The 24,513-nt window shown below is 40.5% G+C and overlaps 1 protein-coding gene across 1 annotated transcript; it reads right to left on the bottom strand.

The window, feature by feature from the left end:
• Nucleotides 1-78: 78 nt before the first annotated feature.
• nox4 (NADPH oxidase 4) lies at nucleotides 79-22,221 on the bottom strand. Its single transcript, XM_084558944.1, has 19 exons — nucleotides 21,711-22,221; nucleotides 21,193-21,288; nucleotides 17,927-18,037; nucleotides 17,637-17,721; nucleotides 16,092-16,189; nucleotides 15,277-15,304; nucleotides 14,891-14,963; nucleotides 11,739-11,819; nucleotides 11,024-11,183; nucleotides 8,499-8,663; nucleotides 8,244-8,306; nucleotides 7,441-7,501; nucleotides 6,563-6,644; nucleotides 5,700-5,819; nucleotides 5,487-5,595; nucleotides 4,368-4,436; nucleotides 1,576-1,676; nucleotides 1,319-1,497; nucleotides 79-1,172 (listed from the first exon to the last, which is right to left on the bottom strand). The coding sequence occupies exons 1-18, from the start codon at nucleotides 21,765-21,767 to the stop codon at nucleotides 1,377-1,379; spliced, it is 1,680 nt and encodes a 559-aa protein (XP_084415070.1). The 5' UTR covers nucleotides 21,768-22,221; the 3' UTR covers nucleotides 79-1,172; nucleotides 1,319-1,376.
• Between the last annotated feature and the right edge of the window lie 2,292 nt (nucleotides 22,222-24,513).

A 24,513-nucleotide genomic window follows, 5' to 3' on the forward strand; every position in this document is an offset into this window, starting at 1 on the left:
AATGACGATATAATAAATAGAAAATATTTTATTGCATAATTTGCCCTTTTCTTAAAAAAAAAGAAGACAATCCCGAAAATAGACACACAATTTAAGATTTACACTTATTTCATAAATTTCTTATTACAATTACAACGTGAGAAAATATGATTTCATTTGTAACAATCTTTCGATTCTTTTCTGGGACATTGTTGTGGCATAATACAAAAACAAAATTTTTAAAAACTACATAAAATGTAGTTTCAAACTAATTGTTACACACTGAAATTACACCAGTATCCTCATTTATTTAGCAGTAACTTTATGTAAAAAATATTAACACATTGCCAAAGCCCTGCAGAAGTTTGAAATATAATACATGCAAAATGAATTTAACAATATAAATAAAAAACAAACATCTAACTAAAAATACTGATTTGAGGAGTACAGAGTGTAGGTTCTTTGTGTAAGGCAAGCTCTTTGTCACACAAATATGAACAAAATGAAAACAAAGACTGTAACAAGTGTCCATTTTATGTCCACTTTTGGTTTCACTCATTTCCTCTTTTGAATAGGAAACTGACTGTCTCATAAACCAATCAAATATCCAATCAAATCTAAAATGCCAATCAAACTTTGTCATACTCATTTAATGTGGATATGTTGGACAGAAGTTTATCCTGAAGTCTCACTGAGCGCAAGCTTGGTTCTGTAACCTCGAAGTCTTGACCAGTAGACATTGTTTGGTGCTGGTCCAGAGTCAAGCAAAAGTTAAATGAAGTTTGGCTGACACTGAACTGACACTGCTTTATCATGCTTGTGTGGCTCCAGCTCTCTGTTTCTCAGTCCACCATATCTACATGTTTGCATGAAAAAGGCTTGTCTCATCCCTGAGTGCTGTTTCAGCCGTGGTCTCCTAAAAGACAAATCGATTCTTGTGTAATGTCATGTTGTCGTGTCTGTTTCTGGGATTGCAGGTTGAGTCAGACTATTTTCTCATATTAGCCTCCAACATGAGAAAACTAATTTACTCCACAGAGGGGTGCATCAGGGAAACTATGAAACAGCAGTTTGAGGAAAACATTGGCATCATGAGTGGAGACTCCAAGCAGGGAGCTGGTTTCATCAGATTGTCCTCACGTGGTGATCGTTTCAAATGCTGAAGCTTTTAAATCCCTCAGTCGGAGCTCGGCCTGATGTGTAGAGAGGAAAAAGATTCATGCAACACGTTAAGATTTTCATGCTTTACCATTTGCAAATTTCATAGATGTCAAATGATGTCTGACAGATTCATAGATGTGTACACTTTAAGAAACAAACACTTTATAAATGTACTAACAACATTTGTTGTTTCACTGACGTTGACCTTGTAATGTAGAACCAGTCCTGATTTTTCATCAGCTAAAGGACTCCTTGTTGAATTCAAACGTTGTTCCAGACGATTGAGCTGAGTTACACAGTCTGTGGAGTGTCCTGGAGATGCCCTTTGGTCCACAGCAGAAAACTCCAACTCGCTTACTGAAACCACAGAAAGACACAGAGATGGGTGGGATGTTAGCAGTGATTTCGGGTGCTGAATATCACCCATCTACTCACTGTTTATTGCTTTTTCCGATCTCATCCAGAAGCGGCTTCCACCTGGGTCGCCCGACCAGAAGCCTTGATGTGAGTGGGCGATACTTCTCTTCAGTCATGCTCTAAAGGAATAACAGTAGTTAGTTGGAGTAAAACATCTTATTGTTTAAGAAACACATTCTCAGTACATTTCCCATCTCTTTGGCTTGTGACATCTGTACAGCCCAGCAATGATCTTTATTTTATTTAATCTTTCTCTGCCTCTGTTGCTTTATTTTAACCATTAAGATTCATAAGCAACCATTACATTACATATATTTACAAATTTCTGCATACTAATCCAGTACAAAACAGTAGGTACAATCTAAAGTTCCATATTTACCTAATCCATTTATTCAGATTTAAATGCAAAATAATGTTCTAAATTATTTATTTATGTACCATGGAAGCAGGGGATTTTTACAGGAATATAAAAGGCAAACTGCCATGTAACACAGCATGAAGCCATTTACAGAAGACACATCATGAAGGTCAGACAAAGCTTCATGTTATGGTTTTTTTATTGTCACAAATTTCTATGACATTGCTTTTACCTTGAGCAACTCTAACAAAGGAGGTCATCTCCAAAGACCAATATGGGTAAAGAGTTTTCTTTATACAAAGTATAAGACAACCAACATATAATAGTGCTGTCTGATTTTGTGCTTTTAACTGGGCATGTCTTATAAATCTCACCATACTGTATGTGCAAAACTAGACCCCTCACAAAAATATAAAAAATTCCATTCAAAAATGTCAACGTAAAGATTGTTTCCTGGATTCCTTTTATAGCCTGTTAATTTACAATAGTTGTGTGGTTTCATTTAGGGCTGTTTGCAAAATTAGCCATACAGTAAACCACCATGAAAGAAAGTTGCAGTCTCCCCGTCGGGGATTTGAACCCCAGTCGCTAAACGGACCTAACCATTTATTCTCTATGGTCGTGCTAAACCACTACGGATGTAATATATGTTTGACCAGTACGACTTTGTACGATCCTGAAGAAAAAGAAGTCAAGTTATATGTTACTAAAAAATTCTATAAAAATTCAAATATTTTCACGTTATAGAATTTTACTTTTGAATGTTCTCATATATTTCATTTGATAGCGAAGTTGTAGAAGTTTAACATAGTTCAAACTATGGAGACTATGGAGAGTTACATTAATTCATTCATTCGTTCATTCATCTTCTGTAACTACTTGTCCTGTGAGGGGGCTGGAGCCTATCCCAGCTCATGGAGAGTTACAGCGTTATTAAATTCTATAACTTGTGCAGATGTATATACATATGAAAATATACTCTCTCTACCGTGCAAAGGGCATGGCCAGGGAGATGAACTAGAAGGAGTTCAAGGACTCTCCCTTCTATGAGGCAAAGAAACAAAGATGGCTGGGATAGATGAAGAAATGATGTATGGTTTGAGGGGTTACATACAGTATGTAAACATGTGAATAAAGGCACAAGCACTCAACTGGGGGTTCAGTGTCTTGCTCAAGGACACTTCGGCATGTGGCACATTCCGGGGATCGAACTGCTAACCCTCTGGTTCGTGGACAACCCGCTCTACCTACTGAGCCACAGCCGCCCCCCCCATTCAACAATGGTCAAAGAGGTGGAGTCCGAGTGGAGCTGAGGCTAAATTGTGACAACCAGTTAACTGTGAGGACACCCACCTGTCAATCAAAGCACCCACATACTTAATTCTGCAGAACGTTAATCCTTGATGTAATTTACAGGTTTATCATTAATAGGTGACTTTGATATATTATAAAATGTTTTGCAGTTCTATCATTCATTTTAATGATACAAATTGAGAAAACATATAGTATACATATTATTGTAGTCATTCATGCGCTACATATATAATGCACCAGTACTATTGGATCTGCACCATCGCAGGTCGCAAGACCCTGCAGTGGATAGTGAGGACAGCTGAGAAGATCATCGAAGTCTGTCTACTCTCCATCACAAACATTTACACCACATGCTGCATCCATAAAGCCAAAGGGTGAAACTGGTGAGACAGTTTTCATGCCAGGCTGAAAGCATGTTTATTTCTGTTGTAAAGTTGGACATATCAACATAGAAATTATTCTCACATGGAGGTTGACTTGGAGGCTACAGTTTGATTCTGGTATGTTCATCACTGTACAATCACACGCCATGCTATCACATAAGACATAGTAGCAGCTTTTTATTATACATACAGCAATGACTGCAGTATGAGTACACTACTAAACTACTTTGTCTTTTGGGGAATGTAACATAAATAAATAAATAAATGTGTAGTAAGTAAAAAATGGGTCAAGAAAAGCTTTATTTCTACTGGCAGACTTTTCTGTTATAACTATCCACAACTGACCTCCACCACTATCGATACTAGGAGTCAAGCAAAGCAAACAAAGCTAACACTAACAAACAATAGACGACAGGGGTAATTTGAAAAACATCTTCTATATTCACTCTGGATTCCTACAGTGTTGTGAATTTTGACAGCAGAAATATAAACTACTAACAAAGATTGTTCAAACAACTGGATTCAAATGATAGATATTTTGGGCACTAACTTCCACAGGTATGTCTCTCTGTAATCTACTGCCCTCTAGTGGGGGACATTTTAAACTTGACAAAGAGTAGATCAATGAGGGCAATGAAATTCAAGGTTCACATAAATAGACAGACTCTCTCTCTCTCTCTCTCTCTCTCTCTCTCTCTCTCTCTCTCAATGTGTGTGTGTGTGTGTGTGTGTGTGTGTGCGTGTGTGTGTCTTACCTGCAGAGTGTCTGTCTGACTGACGTACAGTTTCAGATTAAAGTAGTCCGGTCTGTTTTCCTGCCAAAGCTAAGTGACAAAAACCAACATGGTAAGTTCAGTGTTTTGTAGTGTTAAGACGTAATTCAGCTAGTTAGTAAAGTTCTATTCAGAATCAAAAGCAACATTTGTTTTCATAGTTTTCACAGCAAAGGAAAAACTACAAATACACACCAGATGGAGACAAATCCAACAAACTTCAGTCAAGTCGTTGAGGCTGTTTCTTCAGTTCCATGATTTTAAATGTTTTACATTTTACTTGGGCCTATCAAAGTGATTGCAATTATTTGAGCTGACCACAGCCTTTCCATCCACTGGTATGAAAACACTTGGATGGAACTGATAATCCATCATTATTTCCACATTGTTTATGGTTCGACTGCTGTTTTTTTCAATTACACTGTCCCCTTGCTCTGCTTTGGTTTAGGCATCTGAGAGGAACATTTAGTGCCACTGTTTATCTCAAGGTGCTTAATATGGTGAAAGTATATAGAGCCACAGTAATGCAGCCAGTCTATACGGATGAAAAACAAGCAGTTAAAGAGATGCTGCAATTAAATTGTTTATTGCTAATATTTAGTCTAATTGAATTTAATGACTGTGACAGCCCTACTTCACTTGTGCGATAAAAATTTACATAGTTCATCTTAAATCTGCTGAACTGACACACATTCACCTAATAAATGATCTCGATAAATCCAAATACCACAAGCTTTGTTTTACTGTGATCAGCCCTTAAAGACACAGGTGTCACAGTAATTGCTCCTCTGCTCATCTGCAGATTTTTACATGTTTAACCTCTGACCTTCCTCTGCCCCCTAAAACACATAAAATGTATTTTGCCTGACCAGGAGGAAATACACAGTAATGGAAAGTTACTACCACCATTAAGCTGCAGCTAGTGGACTAAAAATGTTGGTAAACTTGTGATTTCGAAATGAATGGTGAAAATGAGGGGGCAGTGACTCTCCTGTCCTAAATGCTGGCCAAGTAATTACTAAACTCACACAATAACCGGCAGTTCCGACATGTTTTGATCAATATAATAAGAAGTCAATAACATGCAGACTTCATCCTGACCTTGTGATGCAGTGCACTCAGCAGCTCTGCAAACCAATAGAAGGACTGGAGCTCCCTGCAGACCCACACAAAATACAACCTCTGCAACCTGAAACCTGTCCAGCCGTCACTAGAACAGGAGGAAGGTAGAAAAGAAGAAGAAAGAAACACATAAATACTTGATTAAATTGTTCATCTTCTGTCAGTATTTTTGTATTTTTGTCATAAACTCACAGCAGAGCATGCAGCACGCAGGCGAACGGCGTGACTCCGATTCCACCAGCAACACAAAGACTAACGTCGTAGTTAAACACCTCTTGCGATGGACTTCCAAATGGACCATCAACGTAAAGCCTGAACATCAGTATGGACAAAAACACTAAAAATAAATATGCACACGTGTAATCATACAGTATTTCTGCTCTTGGGATCAAACATGCATTCAGCAAATAAACATCCTGTATGTGAAATCCCACAGTCCCACAGTGTGAGTGTCAAAAGACAACAATCCCCCAAACACACACACGCACACACACACAAAAACACGACAGAAATTTTCAGGATTGGCTTTGTATGACTGTCACATAATCACAAGTACATTTGCTCCTGTCTTTATGCTAAGCTAAGCTAAACATGCTGAATGTGTTCCTGGGCTAAATGCACAGAGATAAATACTGTAGCACCTTTATAATGAGTAGAAAAACTCTTAATCAGTGGTTTATAGCACACTACAATGTAGCTGTATTCTGATTTAAGAACATTTGTGGCCCGTTTCTAGACTTTAAGGAACAAGATGTTCACGTAGACTGGTAAATGATAGTAAGGCCATAGGCAGACACTCTGGTAAACCTCAGCTCACTTGACGGGAGGAGGGGTGTTGAGGATTTTGATGGTTTGTTTAGCTCTAGTTTACTGTCACAAAACAAGCGCTCGTTCCCTCAGAGCAAACATCAAACTGTCTATCTCTGCCCATCGCTCAGAGCAGGAAGAGCGCAGAGTCAGCGGTCAGGAGGTCAAAACCTCTGACCTCCCTGTGACTCAGAGCCTTCATGAGAAATCATGTCAGCCACGTTACTCACACAGCCACATAAACATACTTGGGATATCTCCTCTGGTGCACCATGGGAAGGATGTCCACATCTAGCCTTGGCTGAGGAAGTAGCAGCTTTGTGAACCGTTCTGAGGAGAGGAGAGGAGACGATTGGCTTTTTAAATTATTCAGTACTTTATCTAATAAATACAATTCAAAATGCAAAAACCATATGGGTACAATAGCCAGATATAGGTCTTTTCTGTACATCTCAGTTCAGTTGTCTTCACTGCCTTACAACTTGCCATCAAGGCAGTTTAAGGAGCCAACACAAACAAACGGATTTCCCTTCCTGTGTTCTGAGAGCATGTGTGCATGTATATGTACAGCAGCAAGTGGAAATGAGTGCACATGTTCTTGCATTTGTTGCCAGCCCCCAAAGGCCACAGTCCCCTCAAAAAGTGAGTCCCTTGTGAAACAAAACCTTGTATCTGGCTAACTGAAAGTACTGTATATGCAATTACTGTATTTGGGCATTTAAAAAGTTTACAAAGACTGTACAGCCTATGTAATGACAATGAAAAGTCTACTGTTGTGGGTGTTTGTAGGTAAGCTGTCATGGCAAATACAGTTTTCCAGCAAGACAATAAGCCGGTGTGAGCAATGCTGGCCTCAAGGTAAAGAGGGAGTCTCCCTCCCACACACACACACATGCACAAGAAGAGAAATATACACAAATGTAGAGACGGAGAGGAACACACACATGTGAAAAATGCAGTTTATCGGAAATGCATCCTCCCCTGAGAGAAGAGAGAATGGGGGGGGGGGGGGGACAAAACAAAATAACTCCCATCCTGTCGACTCAGATACGACACAGAAAGATTTTTGTATGTTTTTGTACGTGTGTGTGTGTGTGTGTGTGTGTGTGTGTGCGTGTGAACCTACCAGTCCAGTCTCCCACGATGCGCAGATGGATGCCAAAAGTTTCCTTGTCCTCTGTGGGACACTGGTGGGAGTTAAAGCACAGACAGTCAGTCACAATGAAACATACGCACCCACTCACACAGCCACACCGACACACACCGTCAGCTGTTGGAGAGTAAGAAAACACACATCCACATGCTACTAACACAAGAGAACTAGGCATGAACACAGACACACAATCCAGAGCACACATACAGTACATGGCAACTCTTTTCATTAAATTTTACAATGCACACACACACACAAGGATATAAGGACACACACACTAACACACTCAGCCTTCCTGTTGGCAGACAGCGTTACTAGCCTCAGGGGTCTGTCTGCTCTCTGTCAGTGTGATTCTCTGCCCTCCTCCTCCAAGCTCCATAACACACCAGGCATAGCCAAGCACACAGTAATTGTGTGTCTGGTTGTGTGTGTGTGTGTGTGAGGGGGGTATATCTCGTGTAAGCTTAACATTTCTAAATCCTCTACCTTTGTTTCGTGCAATCTGAACCAAATCTGGAAGCACCAATGAACAATGTGAAACGTGAGATTACTGGACAACCCAGGTGTCAATCATGTGGCAGCCAGCAACAGAGGGGGCGGTATGTTGAGCAAAACAGACTGCATGTTATTTGGCAGGAGAAAGAAAGATTAAGTGGTTGTAAAAACATGTGAGTGTGTGTGTGTGTGTGTATGTGTGAATATAGGCATGTCTGTGTGTTTGCATTGTCTCATGAGTGAGGAATGTGTTGGAGTTAGAGGGCTGCATAAAGTCTTACCATTGTTAGCGTGAAAGGATGGTTCTCAAATGAAGAGACACCTGGACAGTTGAGAACAATATACTGAGAAAAAGAGTAAGACAGGAAGTGATAGAAAGACAGCAGCAAGACAGTGAGGGAGAGAAAGGGAGGATTAGAAATGAAGCATGTGGAGAGACAGAAAAGAGCAAAAGAAAAACTCATCAGATGAACCACACAATAGTTACAGCAGTGGACTTCACATATTTAAGAGAATAAAGTCACATCTTCTCTCACCTGTCCGGGTCGAGCTTTGAAGTTCTTCTTCAGCATGCGCAACTCAATGACATTACAGGGATGCCTGATGACTGTCACTATGGTTACAGGGTCACTGCTCCGGATGTAGCGGTAGAAGCGCTCCATACAGTAGAGACAGAGGGGACCAGACACCCAAAGCCACGTCTATATACAAAGACAGAGGCAGATTTAGTGGTGTGGAAAAAAAAATCAGATGTCATGTTTTGTGGCAAGCTCAGCCATACTGCCATCTATCACAACCATACACTGCATAAAGGTGGACCACCGAACGCTTAGCAAAAGTGCGGCCAAAGCAAGTAGAGCTCCCCCTGGTGTCTGGCTGCAGAATAGGCCATAAGCTCCACCTCCTCCATATTAGTGGATGGGACTTGGGCAAAACCAAAACACTAAAATACATGTCAAATAATTTTTTTTCAAGGATGGTTTCTGACATTTTAGGTAGTTAATATAATACTGATGCATACTCAAGTTTTTCGTTTTAATTAGTTATTTGACGCTATAGAAACAGGATGTGACATCATGATGACTACAAGTTGCCATGCCAACCACTCCATGAAGCAGTCCCGTAGAACCGTGAGAGTTGGAGGAAAAATAAAGAAAAAATAAGTATAAAATAAAAATAATACAGTGTATAAGCCAACATTTCTTTGTAACTGGAGGAGCTAGAGCAGAGCACAGTATTAATCTAGTGGAAGTGGAAGTGTAGGTGGGTCATTGATAACGTCGCTCCGCGTGGGTCCACTGAACTGTACTGTGCAAACTCGCAAGATGGCTCCGCCCATATCCCTGGGAAAACAGTTTCAGTTTGGCCAATGCAAGGAAGTGGGGACACGTTCAACCAACAGAAGTGACAGGAACAAAACATAAAACCCAACATGCCATAAACCATTATGTTATTATTGGAAAACCTGCTGTTTCAACACACAAAACATTTGTATTCCTTATATAATGTATGTATAACTGTATGTATATTTTTGGTGATACGTTAATATAATAAAGTCTGACATAGAGTTGGACCAAAAACTCAAATATTGTTTGATGTGCTGGGTCACAAAACATGTTGTTGAGATTTGGCTACTTCCTCACACCCTTCTCTGCAGGGAGGCTTACATGAATATTTGAAGACGTATAACTTCTCCTCACTGCTCCTCCATTGCCCTTATGTGCTGAGGTAAAGGAGGAATGCTTTGTGTCCTGTTCAAAGCATTCTGGGAACTCATTGTCCATTGTCTGATGACTTAGCCAATATCCCAGTACTTCCTGTGTAGCCAGCATATGTCTGGACAACAGATAATGGATATCCGAGCTAAAATTTTCCTATCCCTATAGTTCTATGAGCAGCTTGAGACAAGAGAATGGAGACGACATCAACATAAACAATGTCAACAAACGATTCTGCTTTTTCATATGCAGATGTCCGTTTATAGGGATAATACATAGAGGAGCTGTAAGCCACTGCTGCTGAACTTATAAGTTAATTTAGCAAAACATTTTGACTCCTGCTGACCTGCTAAAACTGGCTACTACATCCACACCACATCCACACCACCACAGCTGTGGATTTGGGAGGTTTTACGCATTACAGTATTCTATTATTCATTTGTTGAATATGTCACTTTACTGGTGTAGAACAGTACTTTTAAATAAGCCTAACATTGCAATAACATTAACATTGGATTTTAAAAGTAGTTAATTTACAGTTGAAGATCTTTTTACCAAGGAAGGGCATCACAACTGTCTTGGAATTACAGCCAGGAACAGTTGACACCAACTTATAATTGCGCCATATTTTATAGATTTAAATAACTCAATTTTCTTACATATTTTATTCAGGAGGACATCTTTTACATTATTCATTGACATTATATGATTGTATGTGGTCTGTCTTCTGTTTGTTTTTATTGATAAATCAAAAGGATTAAAGGATTATCTTATCCTGTCTTATCTTAGTATTTGGCTCTTTTTTGGACTCTAATGGTTATGAGTGTGTCCAGCACTGACTCAACTGCTGCTGCTGTTGCTGTGGTCCTTTCTAATTCTACCAACATGTTCCCCATTACAGTTACTCAAGGGTTCTCTGAATCAAATCCGTACAAAGAGTGTGTTCAAGAGAAAAACTCCTACATTTGTCATTATCCGTATGTGTTACTGCTTCTTTCTCTTGGCAGGTACCTGTAACAGACTAATTGCTATCAGCTCCAGTAAAACCCGGGAAGCACAATCGGGTTTAAAGGGGATTTTATGGATGCAGCTTGTTGCTTAACGACCATGTGCAAACACATAATCACACAAGAACACAGGCCTTGATGTGGAGCCCCTCCCTAACAGCACTACACCTCTAATAAATGGGACCAACTCCCAGCAACACTTCCCAAACACTCACCATAAAGGCACACAACTAAACCCAATAACACAAAGACTTACCCAAACCTACATTCCTTTCAACCCAAATGCAAATACATGCAAAGACATAACAGATGAGCCTCGGCCACACACACTCAGACCTGTGGGTAGTGTGGCTGGAAGTGAGCCTCTTCTCCGCATCTGCTCTCCTCATCTTCACCCTGCTCCAGATCCTCGACCGGCTGCTCTGTGCTGCTCTGATTGGCTCGGAGGCAGCCGGGGGGGTGGGCCTCTATGTTTGTCTGGTACTTCAGAGCTCCACTGAGGAAAAAGACAACAAAGGAAGTGATGCTACTTTGGTTATTTTAGAGTCTATTTGCTAAGTGTTGAGACGTGGCTACAGTAAAAGAAACATTTGAGTGTATATATTGATCCTCCTGTCACAACAACATTCACACCTGATGGGTTTATAAATTAGCCATTCAGAATGAGAGTTAAAATAACTCGTCCACACTAAATGTAAAACAGCCAACCAGTGCAGAAACAAGGCAGGCATGAACACGCAGATATGACACAGTAAAGATAAGTATAAAGCATTCCGACCCCCTGATTTCACATGAAAAGCGTTTGTCAGTACAAGAAGTGAAACTGCCTTTTCAAAACACCCACATATGCATTTTGGTTTTGTAAGCAAGGATACAGTGTTGGAGATGTCTCTAACTCTCAGCTGTAGCCTCCGATATTTGCTGACATTTTAAGTGAGGCCGATTATTATCTTCAGAAGGAGACGGAGACAAATTGTACTAGCAATGCAGAAAGTGTCATGCCTGACTCATGAAGGAGACAAAAATATAAAAACGCTCACTTTCAACCTACCCAACCATGTGCACCATTAGGATGATATAGAAGACAATGAAGAGGTTGTGCGTGTACCAAAAAATCTCATAGTTGGAGACCCTGAAAAAAAAGAAACGCTTAATCAGATCAAAGATGTTGTAAAGACAAATAATGACCAAGAATATAGTTAAAGGAGGAGTAATAACTTGTAACACGAATCAAGAGAACCCAAAAGACAAAACACCCAGGCAAAAACAGAGTAATGTGGTGTACGCTGTTCAGTGCAGTGAGGATTGTACAGATTTATACATTGGAGAAACCAAACAACCCATCCATAAACGCATGTACCAACACAGGAGAGCCAGCTCATCAGGAAACGATTCAACGGTCCACCTACACCTGAAGGACAAAGGACACTCCTTTGAAGATAACAACGTCCAAATCTTAGCCAGAGAAGACCGATGGTCTGAAAGAGGAGTAAAGGAAGCCATCTATGTCAGACTGGAAAAACCTTCACTAAACAGAGGAGGTGGACTGAGATTTAATCTGCCATCTGTTTACAATACAGTTTTAACTTCTGTCCCCAAGAAGTTTCAATCTCATTCACACTTTGACACTGGAGCCTCTGACGGACAAGAGTCGTTAGAGCACCATTCATAGGGAAGAGGAGGGGGACAAAACAGTGCCCCCTCAACAACAGGTAAGTACCCAGTCGTTAATGGAAATTAGCTGCACCAGTTTCTGGTTATTAGCATAACAGCAAGTTTTTTCAGGAGGAGTTCCTATTTAAACCTCAGACTTCCCACCAGTCCCCTAGAACTGAAGAAGCTACTCGGACGAGTGGTGAAACATCTTCTCAAAAAACTCTACAAGTCCAGTTGCCTTTTCTGAACCTTTGTTGGATATACCATGACCTGGATGACTGAGAACCTTCATAGAACTCAAGAGAACGAGAAAAACTAAAAAGAGCAGAGTCAACAAAAGAAGAAAGCAAGGTCAGAGTTTGTTCAGGGCCAGACGCACAGACTCCCGCCTCCAAGCCTGAACAAGCAGGACATCAGAGGTCAGTATTAAAGGTGTCATTACACACAATAGCCTCCTATAAACACAGCAAACAATCACGCAACTCTACTCTTCCTTGCTGAATGTAGATGTTGCTTTGTTCAGTTAAACACTGAGCAGCATAATTAATTTTTGATCAGCTAAGATGTGTTGCTATCCTTGCTGCAGAAATGAATAGAGATTTGAACTAAAATGAAGTGAAACTGCTCTCAGGTTAGCTACTGCCAATAGAAGATTTCATTTCTTTCTCTCACACTGAAATGTTGCCTTCAAATGGGGTCACGAGTGGAGTTCATATGCTGCACAACCTTGTAAGTGGAAATTCTAATTTCAGTTCATGGTTGTGACGTGGTGGTGGATGGTAAGTCAATATTTAGTAGTGTCGTTAGAGTTTCAGCAGAAGATTTAGCTGAAATTTATTTTCAAAAACCTGCAAAGTAACAAATGTGCAAAATTCAAAATCATACCTACAATTTACACTTGTTGCCACCAAAGAGAGGAAAACAGGAATCTTAGGTTGCCACTTAAGAATATAAAAACTAAAAAACAAAGAGGAAATATATGTGTAACACCTTCTTTTTGTGATGTGCATTGGCAGTGAACCAGTCGACTATTTCATTTGGATGAGGTCCTGTACAGACATGAGGGAGGATAATAGGGTTGACTTCGGCTGTTGGAAAACAAAAACACAATCTGCATGGGCCGTGACACACCAGTCTGCTGTCTGCCAATGTTGGTGCGTGTCTGTGGCCCTCGTCCAATGGAGCATGTTGAAACGGTGGCAGAGTCAGTCAGTGAGAGAGATCACTCTGATTGGCTGTTCAAGTTAGCGAACCAAAGCAAGCGGAGAGACATGGAAGTGACAAGCAAGCAAACGATAAAGTCAAGAAGACACCCCGAAAGCTTATCTTATTTTTCATCTCCGTCTCACCCGAACACTGAAATACTTATCGAAAATCTGTCACACATTTTCAAAGTTTCAGACACAAGCAATGTGAGGTGATAGCTGGCTTTGGGTGATGCTAGTTCTATAATATTGGTTTGGTGTGTCTGGGTCTTGACTTGAGTGGAGGGGAAACATTTTTGGGAAAAACAGCCACAAAAACGGAGAAGCAAGTGCAAAAAATGTATACATATCTGTATTTTATTTGAAGAACTGCTACAGTAATTATTACCAGTGATCAGTGGTTTTACTGTTTTCAGCTTATATTATAAAACTGGGCTCTGCTGCCTGGCCCTCAGGTGAGCTTTTAAACTACACATTTCCATGCCATGGACCCAGAAACTTTCTTATAACTCAGTACTTAATGGTATTAACAGGTAACACTGAGACAAAGTATTGCAATTCACAGAATACTAGTAACTTTGTAACGTGAGTTAATATCACAAGATCACTGTCTCATTACGTGAGTATTCCTCTGGTGGGCAGCAGCTATCATCACACCACTCCAACCACTTAGCCAGACTCCTATCTAAAGCCTGGAGTGGTCTGGAGAAGCCTCTTATCTGCTGTTCAATTACTAAAGAGAGCAAAGAGAGAGCACACAGTCACACACTGTGTGTGTGATTGACCCACTATGACCTGAGGAATGACAGAGCTGTAATTTGTTCTGTGAAAAGCCTTCTGTGAGCTTGTCTCCTTATAGTATACATCTTCCATTTCTATCTCTCACACTGAAATGCTGCCTTCAAATGGGGTCACGAGTAGAGTTCATATGCTGCACCCTCTTCTGGTATTCACAACCTTCTAAGTGGAAATTTTAATTTCAGTTCATGGTTGTGACGTGGCGGTGGATGGTAAGGCAATATATAGTAGTTTCGTTGTATAGAGTTTCCATATTACTCAGACTTTTTTTTATTTATTTTTTATTGTTAACAGTTTAATTCAGTTCAATTCAATTTTATTTATATAGCGTCAATAACAATACAAATTGTCTCAAGATGCTTTACAACATCCGGTCTCAAACCCAGCCTGAAATCCCCAGAGCAAGCCTCGCCACTGTGGGCAGCACAGCCTTGTATCATATTACCATTATCTATGGATGAAATGGGCCGAACTGTAGCCAGCTCTTAATACATCCAAATAGACAAACTGTGACGATGATAGATAAAAGCACTAGTGAACCTACCGTACGCAGTAGGAGGAGGACATGAACATCAGGAAGAGGATGAGGACCAACAGCACACCAGTGACTCCGGGGACTAAAGACAGAGACAGTTAACATCAGCCATATTCATCTACTAAACATCACTGCTCATAGTACAATACTATAAAACAATTTCATATAAAAATAAAAAAATATATTTTACAATTAGAAAGCAACATTATTACTCTGACTAAAGTTGTAATTAGAAAAATAAGTAAGAGATAGCAAGGCAAACTTGATGCTCGTTTCCAAAAGCCACTAATCTGCACCATATTTGCCACGTTCACCGTTACACAAGTAAAAAGATAATAGCACATGCCTCTGGTCTGTGTGCTGTACTGTAAAAAAAAAAGAGTAGCCTTTCTTACTTGTGGTTAAAAGGATCAACTTGGGGTCCTGGAAAAGAAACAGAAAAAAGTATTGTACATTATCTTCATTCGTTTTTGTGAGGACTGATTTGAGTTTTGGACCTCACAGAGGCAACCAATTATGGCTGCAGAGAAAACAGTCTGCCTGCCTCGTTCCAACACATCATTTCTGCCGGTGACTTGCTGCCCTCTTCTTAAGTGTGAGCTAATCAGCTGGCAGGGTCTTTGGCTGAGATAAAACCCTGTAGCGACACATGGTTGGCTACCCCTGACTGAAGACTGAAGATGTCTTTTGAAAGTTGTGTGCATTTTCCTGACTACTTCAAAGGGGTTAGTGCTTTCAGGTTTAAAAATGTTTAATTAGTGTGCTTCACACTGAAAGCTTGTCAGATGATCTAACAACAGCTGAAGCCACTGCCTAATGCACAAATACAAAATGGGGGACAGGTTTTGTACATTTCTGAAATGTTCGTTTTATGCAGTGATTTGCCAGGTGTGCTGAACTGAGGTCTCCTTTTCAAATAAGTGCTTTCATCACTTCCATCAAACCATGATCTGAGGAGATTGTTCACAGTATGCTTCAGTACATCTCATCTCACCCCTATCTGACAGAAAACTTTTCACTCTGAACTCAAAAGCTTATAATTTTGAATATACATGAATACGATTGCTTTAATACTGCACTATCATACCCCGGGCTTTAGGTCGAGGCGAGCTTTGGAGCTAGACATGCCTTTGTGATGGCTGAGGTTAGAGCTCAGTGAATGCATCATGTCAGTCAAGTTTCCAAGTAAAAAAATGTGTTTGTGTCTCACCTCTCCTCTGTAGCGAGCCAAATTGAGAGCAGGGAAGTCATCTGAGTAGCTCGTGCTGAAGTTGACGACATTCACCAGGTGGGCTGAAACGTGCACAACTAGAGAGGAAGAGAAGGCGTTACACAATACTGATTTAAAACACACAAGTTTTGTGCACAGATGCCAGCACGTCTCTGCTTCAGACACACACACCTAATTATACAGGTCAGACTAAACTGTCAGGACAAACATTTCTTTGTCTATTCAGCAAAAAGTCAGCAAAACATCCTCCTGACTAACACACAGAAACACACACTTCTCCCTGACATCACAGGCTAACCATGCAGCCGCTCAACAGCTGATGGAATTAGAGGGCGTAATCATGAGACACAAGGGTCCTTTTTTCTCACCCACATCCTCCACCCACTCCGACTGCCTCCCACCCTTTCTGTGTCTCTCTCCCTCTCTGCTGCCTCTCAGTCTTCATTGTCATTTGTTGTCTCAGAACTATCTTAAAACGTGAGAACTTTGCCCAAGGGAGGAGATGTGTGTGTGGTAAAGATGAAAGAAGGCTTTAGTTTGCAAAAGAGATATCAGTGCTTTAACTTCTTTTGTTTTTTTTAATTTCTATCATTTTGTTAGCTGAACAATCGAGACTGAACCATCTCAAAAAATACTGGATGGATGGCTAATAATTATCCAATTTAGCATACTAATATACAACTTAAAATGGTTAACATGGTGAACAGTCTAACTGTCTAGCATCAGCATGTTGCATGCAAGCATATTAGCATTCTGATGCTAGCATTTAGTCAAAAGCTAAAAACAGTGTCACAGAGCAGCTAGCATCTGTATATAAAAGATGAACTTAAAAGTGAAGCTAATACGAGATAAGCTTAAGGTGTAATACCACTGATGCTTACACGGTGCTTCCTCAGAAAAAGGCTCCAAAATCAGAGTTTATTGGAGACCAAATGCCAAATTCAAGGTTTCAGCATGGTAGTCTGTAAACGATCCCAATTCATTACCAATTGTTCTTGGTTGTTTGTTTAAAGGACACTGCACAAATGTCTCCATCACAGTGTCATTAGTCACTTGGTCTTTATATTAAATAAGGACCTCTTTAGAATGCTTGGATCTCTGCTGAGGAAAAGCTCATAGCATGTGGTTTTAAGTGATGACTTCACTTACAGTTCATCTGTGTTTGTGAGACGTGCCTGGTACTGTAAAAACACTAATACGGGCCAGGCTTCTCAGGAACATGAATTAATAAGAGGAAGAAGCATGTAAAAAAGAAACCCAGCGGACACACAGCTGCTAGAGGCTCCTATGATGTCATGGGAGGAGACTCACAAGAATAACAACACACACACACACACACACGCATACATTACACATACCCAGACTGCAAAAACACACAACCAACGGGAAGGACACATCACAGCTGGTACACCACCAGGAATGCTGAGCCAGACTGGATCTATTTATCCGCACTTCACACACTTACTGACACACAGTGGTACAGGAATGAATGTGAGCTGCCGTAGTGACTGACAGTTTTTTTACCAGAGAAGATGCAGATTGCAACTCCACAGGCCACATGAAAGGTCTTGCTCTTGTCCAGCAGTCGACGTGTCTTTCTGCTTGATACCTGCACATGTATGTGTGTTACATGGATAACAATATTATCTTTCTGGAAGGATTGAAAGGAAATGTAACACACACAAAACTGTTCTCAGATTTATTTTTTATTTTTTTATCTCTGGACAGAAGAACTAAATGACCCCACAAATCACTCAGTTCTTCTTCCCACCCATCCATATGATGCTCCCTTCACCCCTCTGAGTCTTTCTTACCGTGTGTGTGCCTCGTACAAAGGTGAGCAAGGAGCGACACATGGGCAACAACACCAAGCTGCAGTTCAGGTTCAGCAGAGATGCAGACGCCCTGCTGATGCACAACCCTAGCTGGGAAATACACATACACACACACACATATTGTTAGGCAGGTTGCCAAAATGGGGCCTGATTCAGCGGATGCAAAACGGTAAGAGTCTGGATTAAGGTGCACGCTCTTGAGTTATGTCGTGGTATGACTTCTCCACCACACAGGGTTATTAAAACCATCATTGTCTCCTCTTTTTGTGGAGAGGTAAAGACCGTTCCTCCTAGAGGTGTTAATCTGCTGGGGGTAAGCACTCGAATCAAATGCTTTCATTTAGTTTTGTGAGGATGGTGACACACAAACTCAAAAACCTTTTAAAAGAGAATTAAAAGAAAATTCTTTTAACAAATCAAAATTTATAGAACCAGCCATTTTGTGCATCCTACTCTCAACTCTAATCCGACAGAGAAGTGTGTACAGTCAATAACACATACAGAATTTAAAGAAGTGTTACATTAAGGTACCACTGTACATCTCAGAACTTCCTGCACGTGACAGAAGGGGGCAGTTTACCTGAAGTGACATGTGAGGAATATGAGCTGCGTAATCCGATTTTACAAATCTCAAGCAACAGCTCAATAATCAACGCTGTTTTCTTGCAGATGTACTTTGGCATAGCACATTTAAACACTCTCTTGGCAGCCTCAGTGATCACTGCAGGTGCCATCTCTTTTGATTATCCCCAAGAAAACTCAAACATCCAGTGTGAGACATGAAGGTGTGTGAGCGTGTAGATCAAAGACGGAGAGAAACTGTAGTCCCGTCTTTGAGGAGACGCTGGATTTAAATGGTGTCATGGTGGTTGTAAGGGAAAACAAAATCCTAGGTGATGAACCACTGAGCTAACTAATTAGCAACTGGTCACACATCAGTTTTAAGTTATTAGAAAATAATAATCCACATGAGGGATCATCATTCAGTATACAACTAACTAAACTTCTGAAATATAAGATTGTAACAGACAACAGGTTCACATCTACATATAGCAAGCGACTTAAAAAGTCTGATGCCTTCACCCTTTAGAAACTTCCCACACACATTCACTCAACACAGCTTCCCAAAGAAAGGCAGCTGACGGCAAAACCACAAGCAGGACATCTGATATCCTGCTTTCTGCACATCCCAACACCCCCAAACAGTCCCAACACACAAACACTCTGAGCGATACAGGTGAACGAGATAAGATGCTATTTGAAGTCTAAAGTCTAAATTCCATTCAGCAGCATTAATGCTTTGAAACCAATCTCAGCTTGTATGTACACTCGAACATGTGCACATACACACATAAACTTAAGCCCTCTGGCAAGGCTTTCAGTCAAACCAGCAGCGTGCCCACACTTGCCCCTCTCTCCCCTTTGCCTTCCACTGTAGAGGCAGTGCAATTGCTCACACATGCTGCTCGCTGCCACATCTTATTAGTTCATTTATTTCTCACTCCACGCATTTTTCCATGTTTGATTTACATGACACTTTTTTTTGTCTTTGCATCAAAATCCTCGCACAAAGTGGCTACTGAGTTATTGTTTATGAATGGTAAAAACTTTTCAATAAATACATAAATACCTTTCTTTTTCTCTGTACCATTAATTAGCACTATTAGCATGCTGTAATTGTGCTGAAATGTTTAGTAAATAATAATACAAATAAGGAGAAAAGAGAAAACTGTGTTTTGGCTTCCACAAAGCTGGCACTGGAACTAATAATCAGCACACTCTATATACAGTATACATGTAATATATAGACACTTTTACACTGCATGATACGAGGAACATTTGGAGGGGCCAGTCTCCATATTAAGACCCTGCAAAATGATTTTACCTCTCAAAAAGACTTTGCTCATAGGGTAGTGAAACTATAACAACTTTGCGGGTAAGGTTTGCTATTGTTGAACATTTATAATTTGTTAAGTACTTGCAGGACTTACAAACATCTTACAATTATTCTTTACATCAGTTCACGAAAAAACTATTTGCTTACCTCTAGCGTAGCATTTCCAGCATTTTCACTCTACTTTTGCTTGCCTCTTTGGCAGCACTAACCTGGCTTGAATCTCCTCCTTGTTTACTAATGTTCACATGGTAATGCCTAAAGAGTCATTATAGGCTCCTGCATTACCACCACACACTGCACTATATTGGAGCAGCCTGTTGTATAGTTACTTTTTTATGTCAGTGCAGTAATGTGTCTAATCTTGACTGTATGGGAAACACGGACGACTAATGGTCTGAAAGAACTTTTTAAATTCTATTTAAAAAACAAAAGCAGAGGAACTTTGGTTGGAAATACATCTGTTAAGCTAAAATAAGCCTGTATGTACCAGATACACTGTAAAAAATGTAAATACAAACTAATTTGAGGCAGTATATAGATGGCTGGTGGACAGCAACAGGCAGTGTCTGAGCCTAGAGAGTCTGGACAGTAATGTCAGTGGTATTTGTGTGAATTTCTCAGAAGACAAGGAAAGCTTTCACTGCCACAAGAATGCATCCAGACACACAGACACTGTCAAGAACTTGTGACAAAAATTGCACCACATGAGTCAGCAAGCATCAAAATCAAATCCTGACTCTGTGTGTGACTGTGTGCCTGGCTCTAGGGTCAGCACAGATTTGCCAGCCGATGAACACAGACGACTAATTTCTGTCACAAAGTTTAAAGTCTCCTGTGATGCAAATGATCCCGGAGCAGTATGTTTCTCTAATATTGATTTAGTCCCAAGTTTCTTTTGTGTACTTTCTGTGTTTATTTGTGTAATTAGTGGGGCAGCTGTGCTGACTAATGCAGACTGCTTTTTGCGTTCCAAGTTTAGACACTCAAATAATATTGCAGACATTAAACATAGTAACTTCATGAGTCTTTTCAGACACAGCGTGGGTCTTTTTACAACATATATTTAAGCATTTTGGCATTTTGGCACAGTAGTAAAAGCACAGGTGTCTGCACACGAGCCTGTCGCACAGATAAAAAGTTCTTGAAATGACTGTAATTAAGAGCAGAGAGTTTTTAGGCAATGTATCGATATAAAACCTGATCAGATTTAAATTAAGTCTACATTTAGATCACAGATTCTACACTCTAGATTCAGGTTGCAATCCAGTATGTAACCGTACCTTAGTACAACTTGAGAAAAAGAATAAATCTGGTGTGCAGCGTGTACTGTAAATGTATCAGGACTCACCCCGAGCATCTTGTAGAGGTAATGGTACTGCTGCCCGTTCAAGTACAGCAGGAAGGTGTTTAGGAACAGCCAGGTGTTGGCTCCCAGCCACAGCATCTACACAAACAAATACATCATCCACAAGCACAACAGGATGTTTAGTATAGTCTAAACTACATCCACATGTTCATCATGAGGCAAATCAAAGTGAAGTACTACACAAAGAGGATATCTGCTGCTGTTGTGAGGATGGGAGTTCTTTGTCCTCAAAAGCCTCAAGTAGCCTACTTTTATATTTATGAACTTACAGGTCATCAATGATACAGCATGCTTTACAATACAATCTCACTAATGAGCAGAAAACAGCAATTTAATTAGTTTTTTCCTCAAGACTGAAGCTTCCTAATAACGTTGAGAGCATAACTTTAAGCTTTTCTAGAAAAGAAGCGTTACATTCATTAACAGCTAAAGCAGACGCATCCATTAACAGCTCACGACAAGAGAGGATCTGAACAACTTTCTGATCAAACTTTCCCCACCAGGACAAAGTGCTTCCCTCCTTCGTTGGCGACCCAGCTCCGCACCGACACAACCATGATGCCTTCAGGGGCTCAGCAGCTGCCAAAACCTTTCACTAAACGCTTCGGTGGGGCCGAGAGCTTGAAGACCCGTCTTTCCTGCAGCTCTGCCTCTCTCTGTGTGCCTGATCGCCGCAGTTCTCACGCCGGCCGGTGTCTGATCCGTCCTCCCTGCACTCCTCCGTTACGCCGCTCCTGTCTGCTCTGAGCGCATTTTGACTTTTCATCCCCCCACCAACTCTCAGCGGTGCAGAGCTCACACTGAGACACTCAACCGCATCTCTGCCTGTCTCCTCATTACACCTCAACCTTCTGTGCTGCAGGCATGAATATATAGTTAGCAGCTTCGCCAAAACATCCCCATTAAAATGGCATGGGGCTAAATGCAGAAGAGCAGCAAACAGACGGGGGAACAATAAACATGACCGCACCACCGCTCTGTTCTGCTCCTCTCTGCCGCTAGAGGGAGCCACAGATGAGCGTGTCACATCCTAGTCCTATCATAGATGTCACTGATAAATCACTTAATTATGTGAAATAAAAATAGCTGCAATGGGCAAAAATTCATTTATAAACATCTAAGAAACACACACAATTGGAAACATGCCGATTCCATCCCTTTAGTCCCGATTTAGGACTAGGAGAATTGCCAAACTTTTAACAGCATCATTTACAAATAGAAAATTGTTACTTATTACTTATCTATGAGGTTGTGGTAAAGGATTTAATGAAGTTGTTATTTGGGCACTTTTATGTGCCTTATTAGGAAGTTGCATCAAAACAGAAGTTTAAGTGCAACTGCTGAATTAAAATACAGGCATGCTGTGTTTATGCTCCTTTGTGTAATTACTTAGGACTTATGACATGGCAAAGGTCATGTATGTAAGTATACAAACTTTCAGCGTTCTCAACCATTTCTTTGGGTCGACGGCGCCATCTTGTGTCTGCAGACCAAAAATGCATGCAGCAGAGCATGTTGAAACACTAAGGATGAAAAAGGACGAATGTTGGAGGGAAATGTAACAAACTCAAGTTATGCATGACAATTAAGTCCACACACTTGGTTCACTACACAACCAAATATATGTGAACACTTGCATACTCCTATAGTATGCACCTTTCACCTTGATGTTTGTTTGAATTTCTCCCCAGTCATCGTCAATAATTAAAGGGAGATCTTAACGCCATACCCTTGAATCACATGTTAAACTATTATATAGCTTCAAACTGTAATACCAATATATTACTAACCAGTATTAATCAGTTAAAGTGTGCTTCCAATTTTGTGGCAACAGAACCAAATTTATTGATCATTGGAGTAATTATCTCACTACCTTGAAATAAAAGCTAAAGCTGTTATACATGGATGCATCTATACAGTTTATGGTGATTTGATCATATGCACCACAGAAAATAAGCTTGTGGTCATCTTGTAATTTAATCATGATGTTGTATAAGAGTGATCATCGGGCACTAGTTTTAGGAAGACTAATCTAAACAACAATTTAAATCAAAACCTCCTCACACCATCTGCAGATTTAATTAAAGTTGTTTTCCAGATAAACAGCATGCTGAGGACGAGGCGAAGCTGTGCTGTGTGTTTGTACTCCCCACATTCCTGTGCAAAGAGACTCCTCCCCACTTCACGCTTCAGCCCATCACATGAAACATAGCACACAGCTGTTCTCAGCGCCAGGAGGGGTAGAGCGTGGCCGAAGCCTGCATGTCATATAGTGTGGGAAAACATATCAGACTATGTAGAGTGACATAAAACACAGGCCTGAACACTGTTAATGTGTTAGTTGGATCTGAGGTTTTGGTGAATGAATCGCTTTATGTCATGACTTCATCTAAGCTAAAGACATATAGAGAAAGAAAAATGTAAAAAAGTTATGCAATGAAAGCAAATCTTTAGTGGCAAAATTATAAAACACCAAGCTAGTACTTTAACATTTCAAGTCAACAAGTCAAAATATATACTGAACAACTAAGTGTTTGACTTAGATACTCTATTTTATCACTCCAAGTCTTTCATGCATTTTTATTAGCAGAATCACTTCTACAATGCAGATTGTTCAATTTGTCACTTGTATATAAATAGAAACATCTGCAGCTGGTGAACTGGAATGTGATTCCTTTCTGCATTGAGTTACGTTGCAGTGAAGAGAAGACGATTATGCTTCCAACAGATATCTCCTATTTTGGTATTGTGCCGGTGGTCACAGAGAGGGCTGTGCTGGTCTGAATTGTCCAGTGTGTTGGCAGTTTAGTTGGCATCTGCTCATTGTGAAGGTTTTATCATATCTCTTGCTCCACTAACTGTAAACACTTCTAAAACTCACAGCTCTTCTTTGGTACTTACAACCGGTGGCTGAATTATTTTGTTTACCTGATGAGCTGAAGACACAGTGAGTATCTACTGATCCAGATTCACTATTAACTCCTGGCTTCCTTAAGGAGAACTTGTGCATGCTTCTGAGAGAACTTAAGGAGAACTTGTGCATGCTTCTGAGAAAACAGTCAGTGGCAGTCCAGACTCATACTGAGTAACACTGAGTCAGCACTGGAGCGGCCAAGGTGCACAAGACGGTAGTCAGTCCCCCTGACAAAGCAGAGCACTAATGACTAGCTTCCTCTTTGTACTCCCCTCCGACTTTACACTCCTTTAACGGGACGCTGACTGCCACCTTCCCCCTCCTCTTCCTCTCACTCTGTTTCACTCTGCCATTCCCCCACTGTGCACTACTCAAACAAATTACTCCCT

This window comes from Chelon labrosus (assembly GCF_963514085.1).
Source record: "Chelon labrosus genome assembly, chromosome: 13".
In the NCBI taxonomy this organism is placed as follows: Eukaryota; Metazoa; Chordata; class Actinopteri; order Mugiliformes; family Mugilidae; genus Chelon; species Chelon labrosus.

Excerpts from the sequence above, each read along its gene's own strand:
- nox4 (XM_084558944.1), bottom strand. The coding sequence starts at position 21,767 with ATGGTTGTGTCGGTGCGGAGCTGGGTCGCCAACGAAGGAGGGAAGCAC. Across the intron at positions 18,038-21,192 it reads ACCTCTACAAGATGCTCGGG|CTAGGGTTGTGCATCAGCAG; the intron begins GTGAGTCCTGAT and ends TGTATTTCCCAG. Across the intron at positions 7,502-8,243 it reads ATCCTTTCACGCTAACAATG|TGTCCCACAGAGGACAAGGA; the intron begins GTAAGACTTTAT and ends AACTCCCACCAG.